This window comes from Oncorhynchus tshawytscha, linkage group LG01, assembly GCF_018296145.1.
Source record: "Oncorhynchus tshawytscha isolate Ot180627B linkage group LG01, Otsh_v2.0, whole genome shotgun sequence".
Lineage (NCBI taxonomy): Eukaryota > Metazoa > Chordata > Actinopteri > Salmoniformes > Salmonidae > Oncorhynchus > Oncorhynchus tshawytscha.
Genome location: NC_056429.1, coordinates 71,403,744 through 71,430,329, shown reverse-complemented (window position 1 = coordinate 71,430,329; position 26,586 = coordinate 71,403,744). Strand labels below are relative to the sequence as shown.

At 42.3% G+C, this 26,586-nt stretch overlaps 2 protein-coding genes and 1 long non-coding RNA gene across 4 annotated transcripts; all 3 read left to right on the top strand.

The window, feature by feature from the left end:
- The first annotated feature begins 3,318 nt into the window (after positions 1-3,318).
- LOC121847481 lies at positions 3,319-5,807 on the top strand. The gene is made up of 3 exons (XR_006084336.1): positions 3,319-3,389; positions 3,750-3,805; positions 5,536-5,807. It is a non-coding gene; the product is annotated as an uncharacterized LOC121847481 (long non-coding RNA).
- An 8,220-nt stretch (positions 5,808-14,027) lies between these two features.
- ifit8 (interferon-induced protein with tetratricopeptide repeats 8) lies at positions 14,028-20,894 on the top strand. 2 transcript variants are annotated; one of them, XM_024429150.2, is made up of 5 exons: positions 14,028-14,156; positions 15,087-15,551; positions 15,749-16,052; positions 16,691-16,918; positions 20,349-20,893. In XM_024429150.2, exons 1-5 carry the CDS (start codon positions 14,152-14,154, stop codon positions 20,721-20,723), a joined length of 1,377 nt encoding a protein of 458 aa, XP_024284918.1. In that variant the 5' UTR covers positions 14,028-14,151; the 3' UTR covers positions 20,724-20,893. The 2 variants fall into 2 exon arrangements, with proteins under 2 accessions (XP_024284918.1, XP_024284926.1); XM_024429158.2 differs by lacking the exon at positions 16,691-16,918 and having other exon boundaries at positions 20,349-20,894.
- A 1,351-nt stretch (positions 20,895-22,245) lies between these two features.
- On the top strand, positions 22,246-26,401 carry LOC112256120 (neurofilament medium polypeptide-like). The gene is made up of 3 exons (XM_024429129.2): positions 22,246-23,442; positions 23,529-23,653; positions 24,364-26,401. Exons 1-3 carry the CDS (start codon positions 22,414-22,416, stop codon positions 26,399-26,401), a joined length of 3,192 nt encoding a protein of 1,063 aa, XP_024284897.2. The 5' UTR covers positions 22,246-22,413.
- Positions 26,402-26,586: the final 185 nt, after the last annotated feature.

The following is a 26,586-nucleotide window of genomic DNA, read 5'->3' as shown; positions in this document are numbered from 1 at the left end:
TAACACAGTTCCACCTATGCGGAAGTGGGCTAAAGCGGATGTGATTGAATAGAGCCCCAAGTGAGAGAGAGTATGCATGTGTGTTTACATGTAGTGGGGCAAAAAAGTGTTTAGTCAGCCACCAATTGTGCAAGTTCTCCCAATTAAAAAGATGAGAGGCCTGTAATTTTCATCATAGGTACACGTCAACTATGACAGACAAAATTAGAAAAATAAATCCAGAAAATCACAGAGCCCTGTTTACAAAATGAGAATTGCAAAAATCGCTGAAGTTGGAGACTTTTATCTCCCTCACCAATTTCAAACATCTGCTATCTGAGCAGCTAAGCGATCGCTGCAGCTGTACATAGTCTATCGGTAAATAGCCCACCCAATTTTACCTACCTCATCCCCATACTGTTTTTATTTATTTACTTTTTTGCTCTTTTGCACACCAATATCTCTACCTCTACATGACCATCTGATCATTTATCACTCCAGTGTTAATCTGCTAAATTGTAATTATTCGCCTACCTCTTCATGCCTTTTGCACACAATGTATATAGACTCTCTTTTTTTCTACTGTGTTATTGACTTGTTAATTGTTTACTCCATGTGTAACTCTGTTGTCTGTTCACACTGCTATGCTTTATCTTGGCCAGGTCGCAGTTGCAAATGAGAACTTGTTCTCAACTAGCCTACCTGGTTAAATAAAGGTGAAATAAAAAAATTAAATAAATAAAAATGGGAGGAGCACAGTACTACATAGAGCCACAACTACATGGAACTCTATTACACATCAAGTAACTCATGCAAGCAGTCAAATTAGATTTTTTTTTTTTTAAACAGATAAAAATACACCTTGTGGAACAGTGGGGATTGTGAAGAGACACAAACACAGGCACAGACAGATGCATACACTCACAATAACATTCACACTATACACACATGGATTTTGTGTGGTAGATACGTGGTAGTAGAGTAGTGGCCTGAGGGCACACACTTAATGTGTTGTGAAATCTGTTGCGAATGTATTGTTTTTTAAAATTGTATAACTGCCTTAATTTTGCTGGACCTCAGTCAGCAGCTCATGTGGATCCATAATAAATGCAATACAAAAAAATAAATTAAGCTTGTGTGTGTATCAGGCAACAACGCAGCAGACTTCATTTTCCCAACTGCTCATTGTATTTTCCCCTCACAATCAGTGGTGTGTGTTTGTGTGTTCTGTGTTATTGTGACTTGTAGTAGGACATTCAGTGATTAGCTTTGAAAAAAATGACTTTCAACATCCACAGTAAAAAAGGATATCAACTATTCAGATCTGGATTGACAAGTAGGCTAAATCATGAAGTTACAAAACCTCTAGAGCTTATTCTACACTTAAATTAAATAAAGGATACAGGACCTGAACTCTAGGCCCATGCCTCAGGACAACCTGGCCTGATGACTCCTTTCTGTCCTTGTCCCCAGTCCACCTGGTCGTGCTGCTGATCCAGTCTCTGCCGTTTCTGTCTTTGGCTATGGAACCCTGACCCGCTCAGGGCTCACCGGAAGTGCTACCTTGTCCCAGACCTGCTGTTTGATCCGGTCTCTCTCTACCGGACCTACTGCTCAGCTATGAAGAGCCAACTGGCATTTACTCCTGAGGTGCTTAACTATTGCACCATATATAACCACTGTGATTATTACTTGACACTGCTGGTCATCTACAAACATTTAAACGTCTTGAAGAACAATCTGGCCTAAATGGCTGGACTCTTCTATATTCTCCACCAGCACAGCTAGAAGAAGACTGGCCACCCCTCGGAGCCTGGCTCCTCTCTAGTGATTTTTTTCCAAGCCACTATGCTTCTACATCTGCATTGCTTGCTCTTTGGGGTTTTAGGCTGGGTCTCTGTATAAGCACTTTGTGACATCTACTGATGTAAAAGGTGCTTTATAAAATAAAGTTAATTGATTGCTTGTATATGCTTCTATTCATGTCAGTAACTCTAAACATGACATTGAGTTATCTTACATTTCCTCAATAGAAAGTTGTACCTTAACACTTTTTCCTTGTATTACCTGTGAGGGACATGGGGCTTCAGGTTTGGGAATTGAGGGCCTAGACAATTGGAATATTAACAATAATTAGTACCCACATTGATGAATGAAATTCAATTTGGGTTAGTTGTGTATCCCATCTGATTGAGGATTGCTGGATGATATACTGTAAGTCTACTTCATTTTGAAAATGTGCCACTGAACCAAACAACTTGATCTAGTGAGAGTGCACACAACCATTAGCTTATTTTACCAGGTTGAAAATAACAGCATTTGTTCAATGGAGACTTGGCAAAGAGGGCAGAGCTCTCAAGTAAAATGCATATCCATAGCAGCAGCTATGGTACGGCTAAAGACAATGTGACACCACCACAACTGCATGTGTGAGCTGTCTATAATATTAACTAATTTAATTTCCAGACAACAAATAACAGAACAGTAGGAAGGCTATTGTTGTTGTACTGTAGCCTACTGTACCCCATATCAACCAACTACTAACAAGGCTATAATGTTGTCATTCTGTAATACTGTAGCCTACACCACATTAACCACCTAGCTAGCTAGTGATAGCTTAGCTAGCTAGTTCCAAAGAAACAACCAACGACATCAACAGGGTTTTAAACAAAATATCTAACGTTAGCTAGCTTGTATGATGCATGTAAAAACACCTTTACAGATGATTACAAAGTTCGAAAGCAAAATTGCCTTACCGGTCCGCTGCTCTTGGGAGCGTCGTTAGCATTAGCTAGCTAGCAGCTGTAGCATGTTAACAATTTTTTTTTTTAAACCTTTATTTAACTAGGCAAGTCAGTTAAGAACAACTTCTTATTTACAATAACGGCCTAGCTATAAAACTATCTATCCAGCAAGAATGTCGAGGTCAAAAATGAAATAAACTATTTTAAACCATGCTGATTCAGTAAAATAAGTACATTTCTGTGACTCACTAGCTAACTTTAGCTTTCTAGCTCAGTGTGCACCTCTTCTTGTTTACAGTATTCCCTATGGGAAATCAGACTAGAGTAGGGTGACCAGACGTCCCCGTTTTTGGTGGCCTGTCCCTGGCTGGAGCTGTCTCCGGAAATGTCCCCGTTTTTAACTGTGCGTTAAAAACAGACTGCAAAGTGAAATAATATTTTACTTGGCAAGAAAGGCCGGGCAGCAAAGCCTACTGGTTGACGTCTCAATCACGTTGTGCTTGTTTTGTCCAGCAGGAGGGGCTGCTCGCTAAATCAGCTTCATTATCTCTTCTACTGACTACTTGCTCGCGATAGTTTTAGAGAAAACTGCTGTGGAAAACTCAGCCAAAGCTAGCAAGTGTCAAGTGAATCCACAACATCACTACAAACGTCTTTTCAAGCCAGGTAAGTTACAATTGTTTGAGATACTAGCTAATGATGTTATATTTTCACAATTTATTATATAGATAGATAATCTGCTTTATAAGGTTTTAAATAGGTTATGCTAGCTAACATTAGCTATGTCGACTAAGTTATCTAGCTAGGTTAACTAGCTACTTTCATAGTAGCTAGGCTAAAAAACGTTATCATGTAAACATGCAGTGGACGGGCTATTTTTTGAAAATATGATTATATTAAATTAATGCATAATTCTGAAAATATTTATTTGTAGATTTAAAAAAATTCATGGTTTGGCATTATAAGTAGTGTGAAAATATATTTGGACATTTTCATGGATAACATTAGCCTCATGTTTTCTGTTAGAGTGGAGAGGAGGAAGACTGGATAGGAAGAAGAGTGAAAGAGATAGAGGAGGAAAGGTAAAGATATGATTACCAAGCCTGCCAATTTATTATTCCAAACAATGTTTTTGAGATAAAATACAAAAATGAGGCAAGAAATGGGAATCTGTTAAATAGTACACTATTAGATAAAATACTTTGGTTATTATTAAAGATTGGAGAGGAAGGAGAAGGGAAATTGAGGGAGTAAAAAGAGTGAAGCAAGGAAGATTGTGGGAGAGTGAGGTGGAAAGGTAATGAGAAGGAAAGGAAGAAAGAGCAGGAAGACAAGTGAAGACAAGAGGAGGAGGAAGATTAGAGGAGAAGGAAAAAGTTAAGAGAGTAAGAAGAGTGACACAAGGAGAGTGAAGAAGAGCAGACAGAGGAGGTACAATGTCTCTTTCCGAGAAACGGAAACGCCATTATAAAGACAACATGATGAGAGAATTTCCATTTATACGCTCAGGTCAAGACGATAGAATGGTTAACTGCAGCCTTTGTAATTCCTCTTTTTCAATTGGCAGCGGGGGAAGAACGGCAGTGGTAGAACATCAACAGACGAAAAAGCATAAAGCCTATCTGATTGGCCGAGTTGGTATGCCCTCTGTCACCACATTCTTCAAGAAGGTAGAGCCTTCCCAAGAATAATATGGTTTAGCTGTGCAGGAGGGTGTCTTTGCATACCACACTATGCGACACAATCATAGTTACAGATTTATGGACTAGAAGTCGACCGATTATGATTTTTCAACGCCGATACCGATTATTGAAGGACCATAAAAGCCGATACCGATTAATCGGCCGGTTTATTTATTTGTAATGATGACAATTACAACAATACTGAATGAACACTTATTTTAACTTAATATAATACATCAATAAAATCAATTCAGCCTCAAGTAAATAATGAAACATGTTCAATTTGGTTTAAATAATGCAAAAACAAAGTGTTAGAGAAGAAAGTAAAAGTGCAATATGTTCCATGTAAAATATGTGCCATGTAAGAAAGCTAACGTTTCAGTTCCTTGCTCAAGAACATGAGAACATATGAAAGCTGGTGGTTCCTTTTAACATGAGTCTTCAATATTCCCAGGTAAGAAGTTTTAGGTTGTAGTTATTATAGGAATTATAGGACTATTTCCCTCTATACCATTTGTATTTCATTCACCTTAGACTAAATACATGAAACCGGAATTGTCACCCATTTTTATTTCATAGATTATAACATTGGATATTTTAATGATATATTGACTGCCGAGCTGGAAATGTCCCCGGTTTTAATTTCAGAAATCTGGTCACCTTAGACTAGAGCCACAAAACCAACCAGTGGCCATAATTATATTACACCCGGGTTGGTTTTGATACCCCATTGACAATGCATTGGAAACGGTCCTATGGTTGCAAGTTCGAATCCAGCGGTAGGTTGTTTTTGAAATTTTAGTTTTAAGTCTATCCCAAACCTTAACCATTCGGAGTTCACGCCCAACCTTAAGATTTCAGAGTTAATGTCTAAACTTAACCCTAACCTTAAAAAATATTGAGTTAATGTCTAAACCTTAAACACTTCAAAATGTGACATTTGCCACAATTTGAAAATTGACATTTGAGAAACATGGAAGAACATCTAATTCTGACGCGAGACTGTAAGAGCTAGTTGTCTGACTACCTCACTCTCACCTGTCTATCTGATCTCCTCACTCCTCTTATCTGTCTATCCAACCACCTCACTCCTCTCACCTGTCTATCTGACTACCTCCTACCTCCCCCAGGCACTGTGGAGTGGTAAAGTGGATGACCCTGCTCCTGATGACCTGACCTCCCAGGCAGTGGACAAGCTCAACAAAAAACTCCACAACGACCAGGGGATCGATCTGAGCTCACTGTGGACGATGGACTCACCCTGGCCATCAAACGCTAATCAAATCAAATCAAATGTTATTGGTCACATACACATGGTTAGCAGATGTTTCATGGGAGTGTAGCTAAATGCTTGTGCTTCTGGTTCTGACAGTGCAGTAATATCTAACAAGTAATCTAACAATTCCCCAACAACTACTTAATACATCTAAAAGGGGTGAATGAGAAAATGTACATATAAATATATGGATGAGCGATGGCCGAGGGGCATAGGCAAGGTGCAACTAGAAGGTATAAAATACAGTATGATTCATATGATATGAGTAATGTAAGATATGTAAACATTATTAAAGTGGCATTGTATAAAGTGACTAGTGATCCATTTGTTAAGGTGGCCAGTGATTGGATTTCCATGTAGGCAGCAGCCTCTCTGAATCAATGATTGCTGTTTAGCAGTCTGATGGGCTTGAGATAGAAGCTACTCATCAGTCTCTCGGTCCCAGCTTTGATGCACCAGTACTGACCTCGCCTTCTGGATGGTAGCGGTGTGAACAAGCAGTGGCTCGGGTGGTTGTTGTCTTTGATGATATTTTTTGCCTTCCTGTGACATCGGGTGCTATAGGTGTCATGTAGGGCAGGTAGTTTGCACCCGGTGATGCGTTGTGCAGACCGCACCACAGTCTGGAGAGCCTTGCTGTTGAGGGCGGAGCAGTTGCCGTACCAGGCTGTGATACAGCCCGACAGGATGCTCTCGATTGTGAATCTGTAGAAGTTAGTCAGGGCTTTGGGTGACAAGACAAATTTCTTCAGCCTCCTCACTGCCTGTGTGGGTGGACCATTTCAGTTTGACGTTGATGTGTACACCGAGGAACTTAAAACTTTCCACTTTCTCCACTGCTGTCCCTTCAATGTGGATAGGAGGGTGCTCCATCTGCTGTTTCCTGAAGTCCACGGAAATGTACACAGCTGTGACGATAGCTGACGAGAATTCTCTTGGAAAGTAACATGGCCGGCATTTGAGTGTGAGGAATTCTTGGTCGGGTGAGGAGAAGGGCTTGAGTTCCTGTACGTTATTATGATTACACCATGGGTCGTTAATCATGAAGCATACACCCCCGCCCTTCTTCTTCCCAGAGAGGTGTTTATCTCTGTCTGCTTGATGCATGGAGAAGCCCGGTGGCTGAACCGATTCCGACAACATATCACGAGAGAGCCATGTTTCAGTGAAATAAAGAATGTTACAATCTCTGATGTCTTTCTGAAAGGCAACCCTTACTCAAATTTTTTCTACCTTGTTGTCAAGAGACTGGACATTGGCGAGTACTATGCTAGGGAGCAGTGGGCGATGTGCACGTCTACAGAGCCTGACCAGGAGGCCGGTCCGTCTGCCCCTTCTGTGGCACTGTTGTCTTGGGTCAGCTACTGAAATTAGATCCAGTGTCCTGTGTGGTGGTCCAAGCAGAGGATCCGCTTTGGGAAAGTCGTATTCCTGGTCGTAATGTTGGTAAGTTGACGTTGCTCTTATATCCAATAGTTCTTCCTGGCTGTATGTAATAAGACATACGATTTCCTGGGGTAACAATGTAAGAAGAAATACATATAAAAAACTAAATACTGCATTGTTTCCTAAGGACTCGAAGTGAGGCGACCATCTCTGTCGGTGCCATATTTTAAATATTATTTTTTGAAAAATTTGTATACAAGAAAGGACATTGAACATTATGATAACTCATGCTAACCCCATGCTAACTCATGCTAATCCCATACTAACTCATGCTAAACCTATTCTAACTCACGCTAAACCCATGCTAACTTATGCTAACCCATGCTGACTCATGCTAGCTTATTCTAACTTATGCTAACCTATGCTAACTCCAAACCCACTGATTTATTGGAGATGCCCTGAACATGAAAAGGCTGGAATAAATAAACGTTATTTTTCAAGAATTACTGTACATTTTTGGTATAAGATTCACTTTTTTCTTGAAATTCGAAAGCATGTCAGCCTCAGTCTGAGAAAGAGCTAAATCAGTACCCTCATCAAATAAACTAATCAATTGCATCAACACATACAGTGTATCCAATGTGTGAGCCTCTTTACATAGATTCTACTTCAAATCAAATGAAATGTTATTTGTCACATGCGACCTTACATTGAAATGCTTACTTACAAGCCCTTAACCAACAATGCAGTTAAGAAAAAATAAGTGTTAAGAAAGTATTTACTAAATAAACAGAAGTAAACAAAAGGAAATAAAAAAGGAAATATATTAAAGAGCAACCATAAAATAACAGTAATGAGGCTATATACAGGGAGTACCGGTACAAAGTCAATGTGCGGGGGGCACAGGTTAGTCAAGGTAATTTGTGCATGTAGGTAGAGGTAAAGTGACTGCATAGATAATAAACAGAGAGTAGCAGCAGAGTAAAAAGGGGGGGGGTCAATGCGAGTAGTCCGGGTAGCCATTTGGTTAGCTGTGCAGAAGTGGGGGTCGAAGATGTTAAGCCTTTTGGACCTAGACTTGGCGCTCCGGTACCTCTTGCCATACGGTAGCAGAGAGAACAGTTTATGACTAGGGTGGCTGGAGTCTTTGGCAATTGTTAGTGCCTTCCTCTGACATCGCCTGGTACAGAGGTCCTAGATGGCAGAAAGCTTTGCCCAATTGATGTACTTGGCTGTTCGCACTACTCAGTTTTTATTTTTATTTATTTAACCTTTATTTAACCAGGTAGGCCAGTTGAGAACAAGTTCTCATTTACAACTGCGACCTGGCCAAGATAAAGCAAAGCAGTGCAACAAAAACAACAACACAGATTTACATATGGGATAAACAAACGTACAGTCAATAACACAATAGAAAATCAGTATACAGTGTGTGCTGTAGTCAATAAATAGCATTCTCACATTGGTGTTCCTTTTGTCCAGGTGGGAAAGGGCAGTGTAGAGTGCAATAGAGATTGCGTCATCTGTGGATCTGTTGGGGAAGTATGCAAATTGGAGTGGGTCTAGTGTTTCTGGAATAATGGTGTTGATGTGAGCCATGACCAGCCTTCCAAAGCACTTCATGACTACAGACGTGAATGCTACAGGTTGGTAGTCATTTAGGCAAGTTACCTTGGTGTTCTTGGGCACAGGGACTATGGTGGTCTGCTTGAAACATGTTGCTATTACAGACTCGGTCAGGGACAGGTTGAAAATGTCAGTGAAGACACTTGCCAGTTGGTTAGCGCATGCTTGGAGTATACGTCCTGGTAATCCGTCTGGCCCTACTGCCTTGTGAATGTCTTACTCACAACGGCTACGGAGAGTGTGATCGCACAGTTGTCCGGAACAGCTGGTGTTCTCATGCATGCTTCAGTGTTGCTTGTCTTTGAAGCGCGTATAGAAGTAATTTAGCATTGTCTGGTTGGCTCGTGGCACTGGGCAGCTCACGGCTGTGCTTCCCGTTTTTCACGGCTGTGTTTTTTTCCCCCTCGCTTGCTACATGCTGGTAAAAAATTAGGTAAAACTGATTTAAGTTTCCCTGCATTAATGTCCCCGGCCACTAGGAGTATCTGGATGAGCATTTTCTTGTCCGAGATATGGGTGTGGTTAACATTGGCTGCCATAAACATTCATTTTACTGTGATCCCTATAATAGAAACTGTGGATAGAAAATTGCTTTCTAAAATTCTAGCCACACGATTAGAGGACTTATTGCCACTAATTGTGAATGGGAACCAAACTGGCTTCATTAAGGGCTGTAAGTCATGTAACAATATCAGGCAGCTTCTTAATGTTATTCAAGCCTATCAGCGAAGTGCTATGGATGGTCTTGTGCTCTCCCTAGATGCTGAGAAAGCATTTGACCATGTGGAGTGGTCCTACCTATTCTTTGCTCTGACTAAATTTGGGCTAGGGGACAACTTTATAAAATGGGCTATTGTTTTATATGATGACCCTCAGGCTGCTGTCCTTACTAATGGGCTAAGATCAAATAGCTTCTCTACACAGAGGTACCAGACAGGGCTGTCCTTTGTCCACTCTCCTACTTGCACTCGCTATGGAACCACTTCCCGAGGTCATCAGAGTAATGCCTGCTATACAGGGCTTGCTCATGGGTGACGTTCATCATAAAATAAGCTTGTATGTTGTATGTTCTGATATTCATCTCTGGCCCAGAGACTTAATATTATTGAATTATTCTGTGAATTCTCAGGTTATAAGAATAACTTAACTAAATCAAATGCTATGCCACTTGGTAGCCTTCATTCTGTACCTATTACCTCTCCCCCTTTCCTTTTAAATGGTCTTCAGGTTTTACGTATCTGGGTATATTTGTAACTCCTAAATTCCAGCAAATGTACAAAGCCAATTTGTTCCCTTGTTTGATACAGTAAGACAGGATATAGAGCGCTGGAACTCTCTTCCGATTTCATGGTTGGGTAGAATATCCCTCTTGAAAATTTTACCTAGATTACTTTACCCAATCCAAATGATCCCAATCTTACTCTCCAATAAGGTAATAAAAGATTTAAATGGCTGGCTAAGTTCCTTCATATGGAGTAAACACAAGCCAAGACTTAAGATGGCAGTATTGCAGCTGCCAGGCTCTAGAGGGGCTTGGATCTGCCCAATATTAGGCTTTATCAGTGGTGTGCCCACCTATGTTATGTTTCTGACTGGATCACAAATGATGACTCTGTTTGGTTAAACATTGAGACTTATTTTTCAAAATACCCCTAACAGGATATTTTATTTTTCAGAAGTTTCAAGTCTGTAAAGGATCACTGCAATAACCCCATTATGCTTAACACACTCAAAGCATGGAGGTCAATTCAATGTTTTTGGGGGGAAGGTCCAAACTAACCTCTGCTCTTACCCCAATTCTTAACAGCCCAGGTTTTGGTCCAGGATTGCTGGATGCTGGCTTTAACTTTTGGCTTAATAAGGGCATAGGCAGACTAAGTGAGTGATTTATTTGCTGATAAGATTGTATTGTCATTTGAGCAGATGGTTAAGAAATATCGACTCCCAAAGCAGGACTTTTTCCACTTTTTACAAGTAAGACATTATATTTTCAAGAGCACCTCCTTGATTGGCAACCCTGATGTGTCTGTCATTGAAATAATGTTTTTTTGTCCGCAAAGGAAAATGTCTGTTTGTTTTATGATGCTTTGAGGTTATTTTCTACTGTTGACACACAGAGGGTGAAACGAGTGTGGGAGAAAGAATTGTCTGTTACTATTGACGAAGAGATGTGGGAGGACATTTAGATATTGTTTTTGCATAACTCCATCTGTAATCGTACTAGAGCAATCCAGTTAAGAATAATACACAGATTGCATATATCCCCAAATCGTAGACATGCTTTAAGCCCCTCTTCCTCCTCTCCTCAGTGTCTTAAATGTAAGACTGATACAGGCACCATAACACATTGTTTATGGTCATGTTCCAAGTTACAGTGATACTGGTCTGGTGTTCTGCAAGAAGCTGAAAAAATCCTAGGGGTTGATCTAGAATTGAACCCAGTTTCTTTACTGTTAGGTCTCCCTAGTAGACATGTTACTTCTGTGGGTAAGAGAAGGCTTTACAACATCCCAACTTTCGCAGTGAGGAAAAATATCCTCTTACCGTGGATTAGTGATAAGGTCCCTTCTATTAAAGATTGGCATAAGATACTATTTGAATTGGTGCCATTGGAATATCTGAAATGTACATTGCATTCTCAAACAGATCAGTTCTACAACGTATTAGGAACCTTATCTAAATAATCTAGAACCTGATTTATCAGATATTATGCTGCAAGGATTGTCTTAGAATGGTGGTGATCTGTTTCAGAATTACATTGTTCGTTCCATGTGTTGGACCTAACTTCTTTATTTAAACTGAGCTTTTGTGTTTAATGTCTGTTTGTATGTTTGTTTAAAATGTAGGTATTGAGAGATGCAATGACGGGGATGGGGTGAGAGTGGCGGGGAGGGGAAGTCGGGAAAGTTTACATACACCTTAGCGAAATACATTTAAACTCAGTTTTTCACAATTCCTGACATTTAATCTTAGTAAGAATTCACTGTCTTAGGTCAGCTAGGATCACCACCTTATTTTAAGAATGTGAAATGTCAGAATAATAGTAGAGAGAATGATTTATTTCAGCTTTTATTTATTTCATCACGTTCCCAGTGGGTCAGAAGTTTACATACACTCAATTACAATTTGGTAGCATTGCCTTTAAATTGCTTCACTTGGGTCAAATGTTTTGGGTAGCCTTCCACCGCTTCCCACAATAAGTTGGATGAGTTTTGGCCCATTCCTGCTGACAGAGCTGGTGTAACTGAGTCAGGTTTGTAGGCCTCCTTGCTCACACATGCTTTTTCAGTTCTGCCCACAAATTGTCTATAGGATTGAGGTCAGGGCTTTGTGATGGCCAGTCCAATACCTTGACTTTGTTGTCCGTAAATCATTTTGCCACAACTTTGGAAGTATGCTTGGGGTCATTGTCCATTTGGAAGACCCATTTGTGACCAAGCTGTAACTTCCTGACTGATGTCTTGAGATGTTTCTTCAATATATCCACATAATTTTCCTGCCTCATGATGCCATCTATTTTGTGAAGTGCACCAGTCCCTCCTGCAGCAAAGCACCCTCACAACATGATGCTGCCACACCCGTGGTTCACGGTTGGGATGGTGTTCTTTGGCTTGCAAGCCTCCCCATTTTTCCTCCAAACATAACGATGGTCAAACAGTTCTATTTTTGTTTCATCAGACCAGAGGACATTTCTCCAAAAAGTATGATCTTTGTCCCCATGTGCAGTTGCAAACCATGCAAACCGTCTGGCTTTTTTATGGCGGTTTTGGAGCAGTTGCTTCTTCCTTGCTGAGCAGCCTTTCAGGTTAGGTCGATATAGGACTTGTTTTACTCTGGATATAGATACTTTTGTACTTGTTTCCTCCAGCATCTTCACAAGGTCCTTTGCTGTTGTTCTGGGATTGATTCGCACTTTTCGCACCAAAGTACGTTCATCTCTAGGTGACAGAACGCGTCTCCTTCCTGAGAGGTATGACGGCTGCGTGGTCCCATTGTGTTTATACTTGCGTACTATTGTTTGTACAGATGAACGTGGTACCTTCAAGCGTTTGGAAATGGCTCCCAAGGATGAACCAGACTTGTGGAGGTCAAACAATTTTTTTCTGAGGACTTAGCTGATTTCTTTTGATTTTCACATGATGTCAAGCAAAGAGGCACTGAGTTTGAAGGTAGACCTTGAAATATATCCACAGGTACACCTTCAATTGACTCAAATTATGTGAATTAGCCTATCAGAAGCTTCTAAAGCCATGACATAATTTTCTGGAATTTTCCAAGCTGTTTAAAGGCACAGTCACCTTAGTGTATGTATACTTCTGACCCACTGGAATTGTGATACAGTGAAATAATCTGTCTGTAAACAATTGTTGGAAAAATTACTTGTGTCATGCACAAAGTAGATGTCCTAACCGACTTGCCAAAACTATATTTTGTTAATTAACAAGAAATTAGTGGAGTGGTTGAAAAACAAGTTTTAAATGACTCCAACCTAAGTGTATGTAAACTTCCGACTTCAACTGTGTGTGTGTGTGTGTTTGTGTGTTTGCTGTTTGTTTTTTTTGCTTTGTCTTTGTATCTCAATGTGTCGAAATTGTGAAATTCCAATAAAAATACTGTTACAAAATAAAAATCCTGAGCAATCTACACACAATACCCCATAATGACAAGGCAAAAACAGGTTTTTAGAAATATTTGCAAATGTATTAACAATAAAAAAACAGAAATACCTTATTTACATAAGTATTCAGACCCTTTGATATGAGACACAAAATTGAGGTCAGGTGCATCCTGTTTCCATAGATCATCCTTGAGATGTTTCCATAACTTGATTGGAGACCAGCTGTGGTAAATTCAATTGATTGGACATGATTTGAAAAGGCAGACACCCGTCTATATAAGGTCTCACAGTTGACAGTGTATATCAGTGCAAAAACCAAGCTATGAGGTTGAAGGAATTGTTCATAGAGCTCAGAGACAGGATTGTGTCGAGGCACAGATCTGGAGAAGGGTACCAGAAAATGTCTTCAGCATTGAAGGTCCCCAAGAATGCAGTGGCCTCTATCATTCTTAAATGAAACTCCCTACATACAGGTGTGCCAAGCTTGTCGCGTCATAAATGTGCTAACATTTCTAAAAACCTGTTTTTCTTATCATTATAAGGGAGTGGGTGTAGATTGAAGAGAGAAAAAAACGATTTAATCAATTTTATAATAAGACTAAGTTAACAAAATGTGGAAAAAGTTAAGGTGTCTGAATAGTTTCCAAATGCATTGTAGATTTTATTTCAAGATATGGGTGTGGTTAACATTGGCTGCCATAAACTTTCATTTTACTGTGATCCCTGTAATAGAAACTGAAACTTAACTGAGAGCAATAAAAGACACAGTCACTATCAGAAAACACACTTCATCTGAACAGGGACAGCTGGCATTTGAAAAAACAAGTCCTGATTTGAATTATGAGGTAAGCAATGGGGTGTTTTAAGTAATTATTTTTTTGTTAAAATTTCATTTTAGTATTTTTGAATATGATATGATCCCTTGGTAAGCAATCTTTTAATTATTTAGTGCATTATCATATTATGTGTAACCGATGCGAAATGGTTACCTAGTTAGCGGTGGTGCGCTCTAATATCGTTTCAATCGGTGACGTCACTTGCTCTGAGACCTTGAAGTAGTGGTTCCCCTTGCTCTGCAAGGGCCGCGGCTTTTGTGAAACGATGGGTAACGATGCTTCGTGGGTGACTGTTGTTGATGTGTGCGGAGGGTCCCTGGTTCGCGCCCGGATCGGGGCGAGGGAATAGATTAACGTTATACTGTTAAATATGCATAATTTGCTATATTCAAAATACTTTCTTCACATTGTGTAATACATTTATTTGCTATGAACTTTAAAGGCCCAGTGCAGTCAAAATGTACTTTTTCTTGTATTTTATTTCATATTGTACAACAGCTGATGAAACAAAAACTGTAAAAGTGTGAAAACATTTGATCAGTGTTAATTGCTGATAGTTGCTGGTAGAAAAATACAATCTATACAGGACCTTCCAATTAGAAGGTTCGCAATGGCGGGAGTTACGGCTTTCCATGATGACATCCCACATGCTCTAAATTTGGTGATAGACCAATACGAACAAGAGTTCCAAACCTCTCTGCCAATAACATCTTGTTTTCAGTTTCCCCCTCCCCACTCAGACCTCTCCCAGACAGCCCTAGCAAAATTATTACTTGAGAATTCGTTGTTGTTTTTTTTGCAAAAAAGGTTTTAGTTGCCCATTTTAATGGAAATCTATTACAGTAAGGTACTTAATTGTTGTCCATAAATTTATTTGATATTGATATAAAAACAGCTAAATTACTCTTTACATTTTCTCAAAATCAAAATCATTCTCAGTGACAGTGAGAACACCCTTGAAAAAAACCTAAAGAAACTGCAATGTCACTTCACCTGGGAGCTAAACAAGGAACAGGCTGACCTCAACCTCCTGGAGATAAAACTACGTGAAACGCTGGAAGTAGTTCAGGAGGGCTTTGAAGGCAATCTGAAAAGACACAGTTTAAACCTGCTGGCTTATATTAAACACCTAAAAGGTGAAGATAAGAGAGCACTGGAATGCTTAGAGAAGGCAGAGAGGGAAAACGCTCATGGCGAGAGGCTGTGTATAGTGACGTATGGAAACCTGGCCTGGGTCTGCCATCACATTGGAGATGACATAAGAGCAGACGGGTATATTCAGAAGCTGGAGGAGATACACAAGGCCTCTGCCACAGCCTCAACCTCTGTCCTGCTTGTGCCCAGAGAGGTCCACAGTGAAAAGGCCTGGTCCCTCCTCAAGTTCTCAAAGCACCACTACACAAGGTATCTAGATTCATTATTTATTATGTATATTGTAATAAAAGGCTGACTGATGACTGTTGGATTTATGTACTGTTTAGTCTGATTTCACTTTTGGAAATCAATAACACCTCTCCTTTCAGTCCTTTTTCCTCATCTACCCTCCCCTCTTCTCTCCCCTCACTCATCCTGTTTCTTTTCTTCCCTTCTCCTCTCCTTAGAGCCAAGGAGTGCTTTCAGGAGGCTCTGCAGATGGAGCCTGAAGATAAGGAGTGGAACTCGGGTTTTGCCTTCTCTCTGTTCCGCCAGGAGGGCCTGGTGACTAGGGAGGACCAGAGGCTCTCCTATGAGGATTCCCTTGCTGTTAAACAGCTGAATTATGTCCTGGAGCTCAACCCAGACAGTGCCATGACCAGGGTCTACCTGGGCTTGAAGTGCTACAAGAACCGGAGGAACGCAGAGGCCTGGGGCTACATGAGGAAGGCTCTGAGTCTGGCACCCTACGACCTCAGTGTGGTACTAAAGGTGGGGAGAGAAGTTTAGGCTAAAAAGCATTCTAATGCTCTAAGATTAGGTCACATAATTCTGTGATGTGTTGGACCTATAGGTATTTTGGATTTAAAATGAACAGTTTCTGTCTGTATATGAATATCCAGCGTTGTGTGTATTAGTAGGGCATGCACAAAGTGTTATGCCTCCTGTTTCACTCCATTTAAAATGGGTTTCTCCTATTTTGTGCTTTCTGAACACCATCGAGCACATTCTGACTTAACAGCTTCTATCCCCAAGCCATAAGACTCCTGAACATCTAATCAAATGGCTACCTAGACTACTTGTATTGCCCCCCCCCCCTCTTTTATACCGCTGCTACTATCTGTTATTATCTATGCATAGTCACTTTAATTACTACCTACATGTACATATTACCTCAATTACCTCGACTAACCAGTGCCCCCGCACATTGACTCTGTACCTGTATGCCCTTTGTAAAGTCTCGCTATCGTTATTTTACTGCTGCTCTTTAATTACTTGTTCCTTTAATTTCTTATTCATATTTTTTAAACTGCATTGTTGGTTAGGAGCTTGTAAGTAAGCATGTCACTGTAAGGTCTACACCTGTTGCATTCAATGCATGTGACTAATAACAATTGATTTGATTTGAGGTGGGGAGGTTCATGAAAAAGGAGCAGAGTTATGATGAAGCCCTGGCAGTGCTGCTTAGGATGCTGCAGAGGGCGCCAAACTCTTCCCGCCTGCACCACGAGATAGCCAACAACTACCGCTGGAGGGCTAAGCAGAGCGGAGACCCTCACGACCAAACACTGCTCAAACGCTGTGTGTTCCATCTGGAGGAGGGGGCACGCCTCAACCCCACACACATCTACCCTCAGGTTAGAGATACATGCATGCACACACACACAGTGATAAACACACGCAGGACAGGGAAGCTACATCAAATCAAATTGTAGTAGTCACATGCGCCGAATACAACAGGTATTACAATGAAATGCTTACTCACGAGCCCCTAACCAACAATGCAGTTTAAAAAATATGCATAAGGAAAATTTTAAAAAGTAACAAGTAATTAAAGAGCAGCAGTAAAATAACAATAGCGAGACTATATACAGGGGGGTACCGGTACAGAGTCAACGTGCAGAGACATCGGTTTATTGAGGTAATATGTACATGTAGGTAGAGTTACTAAAGTGACTATGCATAGATGATAACAACAGAGAGTAGCAGCGGTGTAAAAGGGGGGAGGGGCAATGCAAATAGTCTGGGTAGCCATTTGATTAGGTGTCTTATGGCTTGGGGGTGGAAGCTGTTTAGAAGCCTCTTGGACCTAGACTTGGCACTCCGGTACCGCTTGCTGTGCGGTAGCAGAGAGAACAGTCTATGACTAGGGTGACTGGAGTCTTTGACAATTTTTAGGGCCTTCCTCTGACACGGCCTGGTATAGAGGTCCTGGATGGCAGAAAACTTAGCCCCAGTGATGTACTGGGCCCTTTACACTGCCCCCTGTAGTGCCTTGCAGTCGGAGGTTGAGCAGTTGCCATACCAGGCAGTGATGCAACCAGTCAGGATGCTCTCAATGGTGTAGCTGTTAAACCTTTTGAGGATCTGAGGACCCATGCCAAATCTTTTCAGTCTCGTGAGGGGGAATAGGTTTTGTAGTGCCCTCTTCACGACTGTCTTGGTGTGTTTGGACCATGTTAGTTTGTTGGTGATGTGGACACCAAGGAACTTGAAGCTCTCAACCTGCTGCACTGCATCCCCGTCGATGAGAATGGGGGCGTGCTCAGTCATATTTTTCCTGTAGTCCACAATCATCTCCTTTCTCTTGATCATGTTGAGGTTGTTGTCCTGGCACCACACGGCCAGGTCTCTGACCTCTTCCCTATAGACTGTCTCGTTGTTGTCGGTGATCAGGTCTATCACTGTTGTGTCATCGGCAAACTTAATGATGGTGTTGGAGTCATGCCTGGTTGTGCAGTCATGAATAAATATGGAGTACAGGAGGGGACTGAGCACGCACCCCTGAGGGTCCCCTGTGTTAAGGATCAGCATGGCGGATATGTTGTTACCTACCCTTACCACCTGGGGGCGGCCCGTCAGGAAGTCCATGATCCAGTTGCAGAGGGAGGTGTTTAGTCCCTGGGTCCTTAGCTTATTGATGAGCTTTTGAGGGTACTATGGTGTTGAATGCTGAGTTGTAGTCAATGAATAGCATTCTCACGTTGGTGTTCCTTTTGTCCAGGTGGGAAATGGCAGTGTGGAGTGCAATAGAGATTGCATCATCTGTGGATCTGTTGGGGCGGTATGCAAATTAGAGTGGGTCTAGGGTTTCTAAGATAATGGTGTTGATGTGAGCCATGACCAGCATTTCAAAGCACTTCATGGCTACAGACATGAGTGCTACGGGTCGGTAGTCATTTAGGAAGGTTACCCTAGTGTTCTTGGGCACAGGCACTGTGGTGGTCTGCTTCAAACATGTTAGTTTACAGACTCGGACAGGGAGATATTAAAAATGTCAGTGTAGACACTTGCCAGTTGGTCAGTGCATGCTCGCAGTACACGTCCTGGTAATCCGTCTGGCCCTGCGGCCTTGCAAATGTTGACCTGTTTAAAGGTCTTACTCACATCGGCTGCGAAGAGCGTGATCACGCAGTCTTCCGGAACAGCTGGTGCTCTCATACGTGTTCCAGTGTTATTTGCCTCGAAGCAAACATATAAGTAGTTTAGCTCTTCTGGTAGGCATGTGTCACTGGGCAGCTCTCGGCTGTGCTTACGTTTTGTAGTCTGTAATGGTTTGCAAGCCCTGCCACATCCGACGAGCGTCAGAGCCAGTCTAGTACAACTCGATCTTAGTCCTGTATTGACGCTTTGCCTGTTTTAGGGTTCATCGGAGGGCATAGCAGGATTTCTTATAAGCTTCCGGGTTAGAGTCCCGCTCCTTGAAAGTGGCAGCTCTAGCCTTTAGCTCATTGCAGATGTTGCCTGTAATCCATGGCTTCTGGTTGGGGTGTGTACATACGGTCACTGTGGGGACAACGTCATCAAGGCACTTATTGATGAAGCCAGTGACTGATGTGGTGTACTCCTCAATGCCGTCGGAGGAATCCCAGAACATATTCCAGTCTGTGCTAGCAAAACTGTCCTGTAGCTTAGCATCTGCTTCAGCTGACCACTTTTTTATTGATCTGGACACTTGTGCTTCCCCCCATTTAAGCAGGAATCCGGAGGATAGAATTATGGTCAGATTTGCCAAATGGAGGGCGAAGGAGAGGTTTGTATGCATCTCTGTGTGTGGAGTAAAGGTGGTCCAGAAGTTTTTTCCCTCTGGTTGCACATTTAACATACTGCCAAAAATTTGGTAAAACCAATTTAAGTTTCCCTGCATTAAAGTCCCCGGCTACTTGGAGCGCCGACTATGGGTGAACGTTTTCATGTTTGCTTATGGTGGAATACAGCTCATTCAATGCTGTCTTGGTGCCAGCCTACGACTGTGGTGGTATATAAACAGCTACGGAAAAAATACAGATGAAAACTCTCTAGGTAGATAGTGTGGTTTACAGCTTATCATGAGATACTCTACCTCAGGCGAGCAATAGCTCGAGACCTCCTTAGATATCGTGCACCAGCTGTTATTTACAAAAATACATAGTCCACCGCCCCTTGTCTTACCAGACACTTCTGTTCTATTCTGTCGGTGCAGCGTATAACCAGCCAGCTGTATGTAAATAGTGTCGTCGTTCAGCCACGACTCCGTGAAGCATAAGATATTACAGTTTTGAATGTCCTGTTAGTAGTTTAATCTTCCGTGTTGGTCATCTATTTTATTGTCCAAAGATTGCACGTTTGCTAGCAGAATGGAAGGAAGTGGGGGTTTATTCGATCGCCTACGAATTCTCAGAAGGCAGCCAGCCCTCCGGACCCTTTTTCTCTGCCTCCTCTTCACGCATATCAAGGCGATCTGGGCCTGTTCCCGAAAAAGCAATATATTGTTCGCGTCCGGCCCGTCAGACTCGTTAAAGGGAAAAAAGGATTTTACCAGTCCGTGGTGAGTAATTAAAGTCTTGATGCCCAGAAGTTATTTTTGGTCATAAGAGACGGTATCGGCAACATTATGTACAAAATAAGTTTAAAAAAATATGTTATAAACAAACAAAAAACACAATCGGTTGGGGAAATACACTATTATCACTGATTTACCACATCCATTCTCCTCTCGACTCTGACCCAGGTGATATTCAAATACTTTCTTTATCACTGAGTTATGGTAATAATATCCAAACAAGACAATCTCCTCCTCTCCCCCAGGTGGAGCTGGCTGTGAGGTACTCAGAGCTGAAGGACAACAGTAAGGCCATGGAGAAGTTCCAAGAGCTGTGGTCCCGGTCAGATCTGAAGCCCTCCGACCGCCAGGCCTGGCACCGCATGTATGGTGACGTCCAGCTCTACCACCTGGGCTCTGAGAGGACCGCTGTCAACCACTACAAGGAGGGCATGAGGCTCTATAACATATCAACTGAATGGAGTCAGTGTAGAAGAAGGCTGCTCAAAGTGCTGAGGTTTAACAAGGAGAGGAGAGGAGATGACCCCTATGATATCAGAGAGTTTGTTGACTCATTCAAGAGAGGGGTTTTTAATGTGGAGGAAGCTGGGGTGTCGACACTGACACTGGGCCACCCCTAGTCCACTTCATAATGAGTGGCCTTCCACTTTACCATCAACAGCTCTTTACATGTTTGATCATTCATAATAACAATTTGCTGATAATGCATTTAATATACACTGAGTACACCAAACATTAGGAACACCTTCCTAATATTGAATTCCCCCCTTTTGGCCTCAGAACAACCTCAATTCGGCCGGGCATGGACTCTACAAGGTGTCGATCCTGTCCCATGTTGACTCCAATGCCTTTGGGTGGTGCACCATTCTTGATTCACACGGAAACGCTTGAGTGTGGAAAAATCCAGCAGCGTTGCAGTTCTTAACACAAACCGGTGTGCCTGGCACCGACTACAATTCCCTGTTCAAAGGCAATTCAATATTTTGTCTTGCCCATTCATCATCTGAATGGCATACATACACAATCCATGTCTCAATTGTCTCAAGGCTTAAAAATCCTTATTTAACCTGTCCCCTCCCCTTCATCTACACTGATTGAAGTGGATTTAACAAGTGACATCAATAAGGGATCATAGCTTTCACCTGGATTCACCTGGTCAGTCCTTGTCATGTGTATATACTGACTGACTTTCACCTGGTCTAAAAAGCACTTTACATACACTTTTTTTTGCATAGGGGGTGGGGTGAAGGGAATTAGGGGTGACTAATAAAATACTACGTTGCCCCTCAAATTGAAATATATAAATATAATATATTTAAATATAAACATTTTGCCTAGGACATTGTTTAAAATAAGTGAATCACTGTGCATGCTATTCTAACATACAGCTGAGAAGTGACATGGAGTTAAGTGCTTATTTTTGTAAAGATATACTATTTCACAATAAAAAATATGTTTGCTGATACATTGTTTTCTCTTATTACAGCCAGTGACCGTAAACACATATTTACTATTCTCTCTCTCTATGAGGTTTTCATATCTCATCAATAGTGTAAAAGGCTATCCTTCATCTGATATCATATATTATTCACTCAAATATATCACTGATTTCTGTGGGGTAACCTACATAAAGTAAAACATTGCTTGTAGTGAGGTGTGAAGAATGGCTGCATCACTGGAACACATCCAAGTCATTTGCCTGATTTCTGGCTTTTCAGCCAGCCTGTCTGTGCCAAGACTTGTGCATTTGTCCTCATATAGACATTTATAAAAAGGTGCAAGGTTAAAAGTGCTGCTTGACTGAGAAATGGGAGTGGTTATGTCTAGGCCTAGGGTGATTCTTGCTTGACTATTTTACACTTTCATTACAGTAGTCTCGTGTAGGCCTATACAGTAATATTACAAGCAAAGCAAATTCAGCCAAACCAGAATGTACAACCACTTTCCATAATATTAAGAAAATCATCAAAACAAGGAAAGCTTTAGCCCCTTGAATAAAACAATAGTCTGGACACTTAAAATGTATTAAAGATGTATTAGACTTGAGATTTTGAGGTGTCATTGTAGACTACAGACGTTTTTAAGGGAAATGCTCTCCTATGGGCTACGTCACTGCTGTCTGCGACAAAACAATGAGGGAGAGAGAGAGATAGACTGCGCGCGTTGGCAGGCAGTCAAGCCTACAGCTGATTCAATACATTTTCAGCACTATGGACAGTTCCATTTTGCAGCGCGAGCGGACAGAGGGGGTATAAAAGATAGGAGCAGCGCTACTTAGCCTACCAACACCGCTGAGACAACTGAGGCAACATGAGCCACCAAATTGAGTATCGGTCGGGTTCTCCACATAGAGGAGCTCAAGATGACTATTCCCGCTATCAACACAAACTGACCGGATCCCCCTCGGCGTCCAGGACCGTTATAGGTTTTGGGTCGGCTACCGCATTTATGAACAGAGGATATGCGACGACGCCGAAGAGCGAATTCGGATCGGTTCCGAGATCGGATATCTTTTTAGATTTATCAAACACGTTTACCGGGGTGTTGACGAAAATTAATGAGAAAGAACTACTCCATGGGCTGAACGGCCGTTTCACCGGGTTCATCGAGAAGGTGCGTCATTTGGAGCACCAAAATGAATTGCTCGAGAGGGAAATCGAGGAAATCAAACAGAAGGCACAGTCACCCGCATCTCTGGCACAGGAGCACGAGTCGGAGCTTATGGATCTGAGGAAACTAGTGCATGACATCACCCTTCAGAAGCGTCAGATCGTGATAGAACATCAGAACCTGGAGGAAGACTTCCTCACCTTGAGAGACAAATACGAACAGGAGGCTCGTGAACGCTCGGATGCAGAAAAAGGCATCCTGGTGCTGAAAAAGGACGCCAACGACGCATACCTGGCAAAACTTCAGCTGGACAAAAAAGCGCAATCTCTGGTGGACGAGATTCACTTCCTGAAGAAAAACCATGAGGACGAGGTGTTGGAGATGGTGGCCCAGATCCACGAGTCTCAGGTGACGGTCGAGGGGCATGCCTTTGCAAAACCCGATATCACTGCGGCTCTCCGGGACATCCGTGCACAGTTGGAAGGTCACGCCGCCTCCGACATCCTTGAGGTCGAGGAGAGTTTCCGTGTCCAGTTCACAAAGTTGACAAAAGCGGCAGAGAGCAACAGAAAGGCGCTAAAGGCAACACAGCAGGAGATCCAGGAGAACAGGAGGCGCTTCCAAGGGAAGAACATTGAACTGGACTGCGCGAAAGGAACGAGAGAGGCCCTGGAAAAACAACTACTTGAGCTGGAGGAGCGTCACTATTCGGAAATGATTAATTACCAGGTAGGCTATGGTTTATTTTGTACCTCTAATAATTTATTGCAAATAAACATATGCATGTGTATGATGACCCCTGCTTTTCTGTCCAGGACACTGTCAGGCAGCTGGAGAATGAGCTGACTAATGCTAAACTAGACATGTCTGGCCACCTGAGAGAGTACCAGGACCTGCTGAATGTCAAAATGGCTTTGGATGTGGAGATTCTCTCTTACAGGTAAGAGACAAACTGTCTCTCTCACTAGATAAGGAAACTTGTGTGGAGCTTGTTTTGGTCATTTTGAATATCAACGTCTAGCCATACAATATCCTTGACAAAGGAAAATACCATATGTGTTATTTTTTATTTAACCTTTATTTAATTAGCCAAATCAGTAAAGAACAAATTCTTATTTACAATGATGGCCTACCCCTGCCAAACCCTATCCCAGACGATGCTGGGCAAATTGTGTGCCGCCCTATGGGACTCCCAATCATGGCTTTTTGTGATACAGCCTGGAATCAAACAAAGGTCTGTAGTGACGCCTCTAGCACTGAGATGCAGTGCTTTAGACCGCTGCGCCACTCGGGAGTTTTAGTGTGTTCCTGGATCTATTTCTGGGGATAACCAGGGGGTGCACCTTTTATTCTACCCCATCACTAACACATTTGAAAATGTGCAAAACTGTCATTGTGTTAGTGAGGGATCACTACAGACACAGTTAATAACGGATAACAAAAAAAAAGTAACAGTAGACATTTTATAGAAATAGAGGAAGTTTGATTTCATATTTAACACATCAAATGAACAGACCATGGCTTATATCACAATACACAATGACACTTTAGTCATAATATGGATATTGAGACACATCTACACAAATTGGGACATATCCATATTATTGTCATGATGGTAATCACGCCTAATAAGTCTCTGTCTCCCTATAGGAAACTCCTGGAGGGTGAGGAGTTCCATCTGTCCACCATCTCTGACACCCACATCTCCATGCCCTACATCTACCGCCAGTCCCCTGTCTACACCCTGTCTTCCCTGGCCCGGCAGGGAGGGCCCACACGCAGGTCTGAGCCCCAGTACAAGTTTGTAGAGGAGATCATCACTGAGACCACCAGAGAGGTGGAGTCCGAGTTTGAGGAGACAGGCTCTGAGGAGACAGGAGAGGGAGAGAAGGAGGGAGAGGAGAGTGACAAAGCTGAGAGGAGGGGTAAGGAAGAGGAGGATGAGGAGAAAGTGGAAGATCTAGGTAAAGTGGATCTTAAAGTGGATGCCCCAGAGAAAGAGGGGGAACAGGAGGAAGAGTCTAAGGGCCAGCAGATAGAAACATCAGCAGAGGTTGAGGTAAATGGAGATGGAGTTAACACTAGCAAGGGAGAAAATGTAGAGGAAGGAGATGACAAAGGAGAGGAGGACATTGACACAGGTGACAATACACAAAGTGAAGTCAAATCAGCTAAGGCCACCAGTGAGGAAGAGAAGGAAAAACTGGACACAACAGAGGAGATAGACAGTGAGATAAAAGATGTGGGGGAGCCATTAGAAAACGATAACACCCCAAAACATGACAAGTCCCTGCCAGAGATTCCCATGAAGGGTGACATTTCCATAGAACCCAAAATGTCAGAGTCAGAGGATATTCAAACAGAAAGTTCAATAAAGGGTGAACCACAGGTCCCCACAGAGGACATCTCCAAAGAGCCCAAAAAGGTGTCAGAGGAGAGCAAAAAAGAAAGCCCATCAAAAGAGAAAAAAGAGGTAGACCTGAAAGAGCAGAGCGCCCTAGCACTGGAGCAGAAGCCTGATCAGAAGGTGCACAGAGAATCAGACCAACTTCAAGAGGCAGAGAGTGCTGTGGCAACACACGAAGAGGATCTCCCTGAGCCCACAGAGAAGGACATGAAATCCCATGATATCACTGCTGAGCTGAAAAACAGCTCCACCAAGGAGACATGGGGACAGGTGAAGTCACCAGATGATTCTGGTGTAAAAACTACACAGGATGACACAACGGTAGGAGGTAACATTTCAGCCAGACTTCCCAGCACAACAACTGAGTGTGAGGAAGAGCCTGTGCCACAGACCCCTGAAAAGGAGGTGGGTCTGACAGAGCCAAAAATAAGCAGCAATGATGATAGTGTAAAATCTGTTGAGCAGAATGAATCTAATGGCAGTGAAAATTTCACAACAGCTGAGGAAAAAGTGAAAGAATCTGATACATTCTCTAAACTAGACACAACTATCTCCCCTAAAGAGGAAACAACCCCACAACCAGAGCCAACCGTCACCCCCAAAGAAGAAACATCCCCAGAAATGGACCCAATGGTCACCCCCAAGAACGAGACATCACCTAAATCAGACCCCACAGTTACCCCTAAAGAAGAAACACCACAATCAGACCCAACCATTACCCCTAAAGAAGAACCATCCCCTAAACCAGAACCAGCAGTCACCCTTAATGAAGAAACTTCCCCAAAATCAGAATCAGCACTCACCCATAAAGAAACTTTCCCCAAACCAGCCCCAACTATCACCCCCAAAGAGACCTCCCCTAAACCAGAAACAACCACCACTCCTAAAGAAGGAACTTCCCCAAATCCAGAACCAGCAATCACGCCTAAAGAAACTTCCCCAAAACCAGCCTCAATCATCACCCCTATAGAAAAAACTTCCCAAAAACTAGAGCCAGCAGTCACCCCTAAAGAAGAAACTTCCCCCAAACCAGAATCAACCATCACCCCAAAATATGAAATATCCCCTAAACCAGCCCCAACCGTTACCCCTAAAGAAGAAACAAGCCCAAAACCAGACCCAACCGTCACCCCTAAAGAAGAAACAAGCCCAAAACCAGACCCAAAGAAGAAACAAGCCCAAAACCAGACCCAACCGTCACCCCTAAAGAAGAAACAAGCCCAAAACCAGACCCAACCGTCACCCCTAAAGATGAAACCCAAAACCAGAAGTCACCCCTAAAGAAGAAACATGCCCAAAACCAGACCCAACCGTCACCCCTAAAGAAGAAACAAGCCCAAAACCAGACCCAAACCCCTAAAGATGAAACTTCGCCAAAACCAGAAGTCACCCCTAAAGAAGAAACATGCCCAAAACCAGACCCAACCGTCACCCCTAAAGAAGAAACATGCCCAAAACCAGACCCA

Coding starts and splice junctions, on each gene's coding strand:
- ifit8 (XM_024429150.2), top strand. Junction 16,053..16,690: donor ACCTCAGTGTGGTACTAAAG/GTGGGGAGAGAA, acceptor ATTTGATTTGAG/GTGGGGAGGTTCATGAAAAA. Junction 16,919..20,348: donor CCACACACATCTACCCTCAG/GTTAGAGATACA, acceptor CCTCTCCCCCAG/GTGGAGCTGGCTGTGAGGTA.
- LOC112256120 (XM_024429129.2), top strand. CDS start 22,414: ATGAGCCACCAAATTGAGTATCGGTCGGGTTCTCCACATAGAGGAGCT. Junction 23,443..23,528: donor CGGAAATGATTAATTACCAG/GTAGGCTATGGT, acceptor TTTTCTGTCCAG/GACACTGTCAGGCAGCTGGA. Junction 23,654..24,363: donor GTGGAGATTCTCTCTTACAG/GTAAGAGACAAA, acceptor GTCTCCCTATAG/GAAACTCCTGGAGGGTGAGG.